At 42.0% G+C, this 7,500-nt stretch overlaps 1 protein-coding gene across 2 annotated transcripts in view; it reads right to left on the reverse strand.

Annotated features, from left to right (window-relative positions):
* adcy8 (adenylate cyclase 8 (brain)) overlaps positions 1-7,500 on the reverse strand; it is a 114,834-nt gene that overhangs the window by 65,741 nt on the left and 41,593 nt on the right. For both annotated transcript variants that reach the window (XM_048228050.1, XM_048228049.1), the window contains one exon: positions 5,586-5,744. In XM_048228050.1, coding sequence (XP_048084007.1) covers positions 5,586-5,744 — 159 coding nt within the window. The remainder of the gene's footprint in view (positions 1-5,585; positions 5,745-7,500) is intronic.

Below are 7,500 nucleotides of genomic sequence, written 5' to 3' on the forward strand. Positions count from 1 at the left end.
GCAAAACCAGCTGAATTACCATCGTTAGGTGGGTAAACCAGCTGAAGGTATGTGTTTGCAAGAGATTTGCTGGTCTAACTGGTCAACCAGCATAGGGTGGTCAAACAAGCTGGTCAACCAGCAAACCACCTTTTGCTGGTCAGGCTGTTTTTTTCAGCAGGGGGGTAATGATCAAAGGATCACTGATTTGATGATTATTATGAATCTGTAGATTAATGATCAAAGGATCAGTGCAGTTGCAGGTGTATTGCGGCAGCAGGTGTATTGCGGCGGCAGGTGTAGCTGGGATATTGGGAGCTGCTGGCTCGTCTGGAGGCCTCTCTCTTTCATTCCACACTTGCAACAGGCACACAGCACACCCCAACTCCCCTGACACGACTGATCACGCACCCCAACTCCCCTGACACGACTGATCACGCATCCCAACAACCCTGACACAACTGATTACTGGGGGGTCTGTTGAGAGGCAAAAATCTCAGCAAAATGTCTTTTCATGTGTCACGCCGTACAACCCCTCTTAGGTATGCTGCTATAGCATAGCGCTGTCATGGACTTTTCATGTGTCTACCATCGCCTGTTGCTCTTGTTGAAGTCCCATCCCTACGACTGCCCTACCATCGCCTGTTGCTCTTGTTGAAGTCCCATCCCTACGACTGCCCTACCATCGCCTGTTGCTCTTGTTGAAGTCCCATCCCTACGACTGCCCTACCATCGCCTGTTGCTCTTGTTGAAGTCCCATCCCTACGACTGCCCTACCATCTCCTGTTGCTCTTGCTGAAGTCCCATCCCTATGACTGCCCTACCATCTCCTGTTGCTCTTGCTGACGTGCCATCCCTATGACTGCCCTACCATCGCCTGTTGCTGTCCCCTTACTCCTGGCCCGCACAGCCTAGTGACCCACTACTTGCCCTATGACAACCCCTAATCCCTATGGTCAATTTATTCCCTACACTGGACTATTTGAACTTTCTGACACTAAATAGGATTCATGCATTGTCATACTGGATATGTAACCAATCTACCTCTTTGTAACATACACCTCAGGTGGCTGTAAACACCATGTTCTATTCTCTACATCTACATAACTAACCTTTCACCAGTTTTTCCTCGCCCCTGTTACTCATGGCCTCTTTCTGAATGTTTTAACACTCTGTAAAGAGCCATGAGACATGTGTAATCAGTGTAATCAGTTTTTCCCACAGAATTTAATTATATTTGTGGTGGAAGGTTTGCAGAATTAACTCGAATGCAACAGTTTTTAACAAATTAGTGCAGCACGGTTATGATTCTAACCAGATTTAAGCACAATTTAGTACAACCTGGAAAATCATTGTGTGGTGGTCAATGTTGATATTGTGGTGGGCTGCCACAAATAAGTCAATGTATGGGAAACACTGGTAATGTTGTGGCACTCTATAAGTGCTCTATAAGTGAAATTAAATTGAAATTGAGTGGCGTGAACAGTCTGTGGTTGGGGTGAGAACAGCCATTGATGATGCTGCGCACCTTACGCAAGCATCACTTCCCCTGGATGGATATGTTTGTGCCCAATCCAAAATCGCTCTCTTGACGACGTAGTAAGTTCGCCAGACGGCAAGTGCATTGTTCAAAAGTAGGGCTGTAACGATATGTGATTCGAAATCGAAATCGCGACACACATATTCACGAACCTGTGTCGCGGTGTGAAAAACAGAACCACGACACACCCTTTCTAGTTTCAGGCAGTGTTTTGCAGCTTACGCGGCCGCATAAGCAACACACATCTCCCGCTTTACTTACCGGTAGCCTACGTTGTCCAAAAATAAATAAATAAATCATAATTGCATACCTGTGTTCAACTTTACCAAACAGTATAGAAGTAAACCCCCTTTCCTTGCCCCACTCCCTCTCGCTCTCCCTTGCTCAATAGACACGCGCGACTCGGCAAACACAATCCAAATAAAACATTCACAATCGTGAAAGCAAGGACGCATAGAAGACGACTAGCTGAGTGTGTTTCACTAATTCACGGATTGGGATAAATGCAGAGACCAAATTTCCCTCAGGGGATCAAAAGAGTATATATACTTACTTACTTAAATTACTATTAGGGACTGTTCGTTATTTATAAAAGGGGCCACCGGAGGTATTTTGAGTGCTTCAGTCAAAAGTTACATGACCCTCCATTGCCTGCAAGAAAGTTTTCAATGACCCTCCGACAGAATTTCCAAAAAAGACATGACCCTCCCCGGCCAATCATCAATACCTTCCACCCATGCTATAGAGCGCTATAGAGAGAGAGCGGGGCAAAGAGAGAGAGAGCGGGGCAAAGAGAGAGAGAGCGGGGCAAAGACATGACCCTCCCCGGACCCTCCCCGGCCAAATGGCGATGTCTTCCGCCGGCGCTCCTTTACGCATTGAAACACATTAACATGAGCTAACGTTCTTAAATCACCCTCTGCTTTCTGATCTTACACATCACACTCCACCAAGATGGTGGCCATTTCAGTAGATTTACTCACTAACATTGTTGTGGAAGCACAATAAGCATGGAAACTAAATGCACACTTCCTGCATATCTGCATTAGCCTACTTGAAATAAGTTACTCCTCTACTAAATAGTATTCACATGAAATAAAACATTGAGACCATTCAACAAAGCACACTGGGTAATAACACATTCAACACATGAACTGGTTGCTATGGACTCGTCTCTAGGCTTCCTCAGTCATTGTAAAGCTGCCGAAGCTGAACATTATCCAAAACTCCATTTCTCAGACGAGCGTCAATTTGGGAGCGTGCATGGCATGCTACCACTCCTTCCTTCTCAAATGACTTGAAAAGGCTGTTTGCACAATTTCACAAATAATCACAGGGACCGAAACATACCTAACATGCCAACTTTTTCCAGGTTTATCACATATTTTAACTTTTTTTTTTCCAGTAGAATATCCCATATTAATACTCTCATAACATTAGTCCTGCCATCTAGCCTGTCTCTGTGTTGTCCTGTTGTTACCCCCTTGCCCTTCCAGCGAAACAGATGTCTTCAAATCATCGTTTTACTTGCTTGAATGCGAACTTAGAGTGATGTTAACCTATTTAAGTTAACGGCGTGGTTGTCGTGAGAGCACAATTGCGCTTGCAGTGTTCGGCCAAATGTCTACATGAGCACCTGCCTACCATCAGGCTACTAAGCAACGAGTAGACAAAAAATTTCCCCTGTTTTATATTCACTCCAAGTTGGCCTACCATAACTTACCAACTCTACACTGTAGACCATAAACTGGCTATTTATGTGAAATAACCAAATGTATTTGTTCAACTTTATGAAGCAGAATTACGCACTGCTACTTGGAACGTAACACATTTTTCTTTGCGCAGGAGAGAGAATGACAGCGATTAACAAATTGCACTTGTTGCTGGTTACCAATAAATACTATATATTTTTTGCAAACAACAAAAACAAAAAGGATGGAGACAGCAAAGCTAGAGATGGGCAGGAACAAGGTCAATTGGTAGAAATGCTTGTCAAAATGAAGCACAAGTATGCTTTACTATGTTAAACATGCACACTGTTTAAAGTTGGGCTACACGGTAAACTACAAGTAAACCAAAGGTAAATTTAGCCTTTTAGGGCTGTATAAAGTTGACGAAATGAATATAGGCTATAGGCGTGAATAAAGTAGACTACTTTGTTGCTCCAACCCTTCCAACGTTAACGGGGACGAATGTTGACATTTTCCCGTATGAGAAACCCGGGAAATCTCCCTTAGACTATTTTCAATGTTCAATGTTGACAGCTATGGAACGAAAGAGAACGTTATATGGCGACAGAAATCAACAATCAAACAAGCCACTTTGATTTTTTGCTGTTTTCATGTATACAAAAGTCAGGTGACCCCCCCTCCTAGACAAAAAAAAAGTTAGGTGACCCTCCCCTCAACAAAGAATAAAAAGACATGACCCTCCCCTATTTTCCTCCGGTGCCCCCTTCAATAAATAACAAACAGTCCCACATAGCATGCTGCACATATTTGTTTAAAACTCTTGCATTCAAGTTGACTGATTATCTCAATACCAATGTTTCCCAAAAGGGCCTGTCCCAAGGAGAACAAGTATTACCTTGAAACTTAAACACACATGGGGAAACTGAACAGTCTAATCAGTATACTATGATAAACTAGCCAACTATGCTACTTCGTTTACAATATTTCCAGGCTTCAGCCAGACAGCTGAATTAAAGAGGTAGAGTTGTAATAGAAATAGTAGGCCTAGGCTATAGGCTAATCTCCATAAAGTGTGCTGTCATAAATATCAGACATTCAGTATTCACTCTTTTTATATCAGGATATCAAATAATACAGATATATTATATTATATATTATATTGTAATCCTCTGGTGTTCTAAGGTAGGCTATTGAAATGTTATTTAATAAAATGTCTAGCCCCCTCCAAAAACAGAAAAATTGAGGTTTGTATCGAACCGTGGGTCAAAACTCGTGATACAAACCAAATCGTGAGGTTGGTGTATCGTTACAGCCCTATTCAAAAGAGATGTTTTTCTGTTTCTTAATCAGAAATGGGTGTGTTTTTTGGGCATAACATCCATTCAACCAATGAGAGTACCATCTGTCATTCCCTGAGAAGTGCAACATCGAACAGCGTGTTGGTCTTTTGACAGTCTGCACATCTGAAGGACTGTGTGCAATACCAGGATTCCACTAAACCTTGCTTTACCGAAACGTGTGTATGATTAGCAGGATTCCACTAAACCTTGCTTTACCAAAACATGGGTGTGATTAGCAGGATTCCAATAAACCTTGCTTTACCAAAATGTGGGTGTGATTAGCAGGATTCCACTAAACCTTGCTTTACCAAAACGTGTGTGTGATTAGCAGAGTATAGCCTACATGCCTCTGCACTCAACTATTATTTGAACTCATTCAAACTGAGACTAATTTCACCTCATAGTCAACAACCAAACTGTTTTACACTTACATTTACTTTTACTATTGACTGACAAGAGGTTACCATCAAAAAACATAGCCTGAAAAAAACAACACTTAGCCCAATAATATTTGAATGAACGCATAAAAATCCTAATGATATTTACTATGCAGACAAGTCGTTGCCTGGGACTCACGGCTGACGGCTGCTTACATTTCCTGACAGTGCGTCTCCAAAATAGCTGCTTTACATGCGCCTTTCGCTCAACACCAGCTTTTTCTCGGTCGGTCAGTGGTGTTATGATTTTGGATATTTTTAAACTGAAATGCCTGTGGACACAATTTTCAATTGAACTGGAGTGTACAGCGAAAACTTCATCACTGCCTTGAGTGTAAGATATGGCCCTAAACATCACACAGACACACATTAAAACATTAAAAATCACACACACATCCCACACACAGACACATTCAACATCACATACACACACACAGATCATAACCATAACCAATAATCATCTGCAGTTGAATCCAAATTCTGCAGCTATTACCTAATAAGAATCATTAGAGGCCCCCCACAATCCCACACATCCCACACACACACACACACACCCCGGTGATACAATATGAACACACACACACACACACACACATACCCCGGTATGCCTCCTGACTCCAGCTTGTTGGCGATGTCCACGTCCCAGGACCAGACGTCAAACTGCCACTTCCTCAAGCCCAGCACACCGCACAGCACCGCCCCCGAATGCACTCCGATACGCATGTCCACATCGTGCTGTGTCCTGGAGCGTACATACCTGCAGCCAACACACACACACACACACACACACACACACACACACACACACACACACACACACACACACTAAATTAATCGTTTAAAAAATAATCTTTAAATAAAGTTTATCCCAGCCCTAGTGTGTGTTATTATTATTATTCAATGTGTGATGATCAAGCTTGCATTCATATTAAGTGTGTTAATGTGTGTGTGTGTGATGTGTGTGTGCGTGTGGTGAGTGTGTTGTGTGTGTGTGTACCTGATGGTTTTGATCAGTGTGTGTGTGTGTGTACCTGATGGTTTTGATCAGTGTGTGTGTGTGTGTGTGTGTTGTGTGTCCTGATGGTTTTGATCAGTGTGTGTGTGTGTGTGTGTACCTGATGGTTTTGATCAGTGTGTGTGAGTGTGTGTGTGTGTGCCTGATGGTTTTGATCAGTGTGTATGTGTGTGTGTGTGTGTGTTAGTGTTGCACGGTGTATCGATACTAAAAAGGTATCACAAAGCTTTCACGCAAAAAACAATACGATTTCCAACGTTTTTAGAATCGATACTTTATTAAAATAATAAAGTTCTGCGTCTGTGTGAACTGCTGCTCTCACTGCTCCTTGTACGCATCTAGGCAAGTGGGCGTGTCAAGCAGGCATCTCTGAGTGAGTGAGTGGCAGCCAACGTCAACAAAGTTTTTTTGCCGACAGTCCTCTGCCTTGTGGATAAAACAAAAGGTGAAGTGAAATCTGGAACTATATGGTATACATCGAGAATAGTTAAGGCAAGCCATCAGGTACACAGAGGCCCGTTTGTAAAATATGTTCCAAAGTCATTTATAAGCAGTAGCCTAGGCTACGCATGGCTAAACACCTCGCAGACATATCCCAACATTTTTAAAGAGTTCAAGGAACGACAGGTTAACGAATATGCTATAGAAAACACGACTACATGGTTAGTGCCAAGTTCTTCTCTTCTGTTTAGTCTAGCCTAAGTGAAATGAGTAGGCCTATGGTTCTCTGGGATAAAGCGAACCTTCCTTGATCAATGAATTTTGACGAGACATAAAGCCCACAGCATATAATACCACTGCAGCATGTTGAGTCTTAATAATAATACTGGCTTATTGTTACGTGCTAGCAAATCATGTTATCAAAGAAATTGACGTAATGTATGAATGCACACAGACATATTGCAACATGTAATGGTGTGTGAGCCTATGTGACGAAGACCTGAGTGGTTGGAACGTCGTGCTTACTTGTACACTGGATAAAAAGACTATCCTCACATTTTTTTCTCCTTTGCAACTGTCAAAGAAATCCCATGAACAGCGTGAAGGCCTAGGGTAGCCTATACTGTACATCAGATGGCCTAAAGATTAGCCCTCTGCATAGTATTCAGTGATTTGCATGCAGTAATTTCAACACTGACCTTAGTCTAGCCCTAGTTTGGCTATTTAAAGCTACTTTATTGGCAAAACACAACACAATGTAATGAACTATAACAAACAATAAAGGACTTATTCAAACAAAGTAGGCCTACTATTTTACTGACTATAAAAATAATAATTATGTAGGAAGTTTAGAAGTTTAGAACCCAGAATTGACCTCCACACTACAAAAGTGCACTGAATTCAACACAAATGTTAATACACTTGGAGGGGTATGAGTCCTTTCTTTTTCAAAGATATCTTAGGATTTTTGCCGTAGTATCGTTTCAGTGTCGAGCATAAGTGATATTTATGGCTTAGGTATAAATATCATGATCATAATTTTGGTATCGTGACAACC

The sequence above is a fragment of the Alosa alosa genome, chromosome 19, assembly GCF_017589495.1.
Source record: "Alosa alosa isolate M-15738 ecotype Scorff River chromosome 19, AALO_Geno_1.1, whole genome shotgun sequence".
Lineage (NCBI taxonomy): Eukaryota > Metazoa > Chordata > Actinopteri > Clupeiformes > Clupeidae > Alosa > Alosa alosa.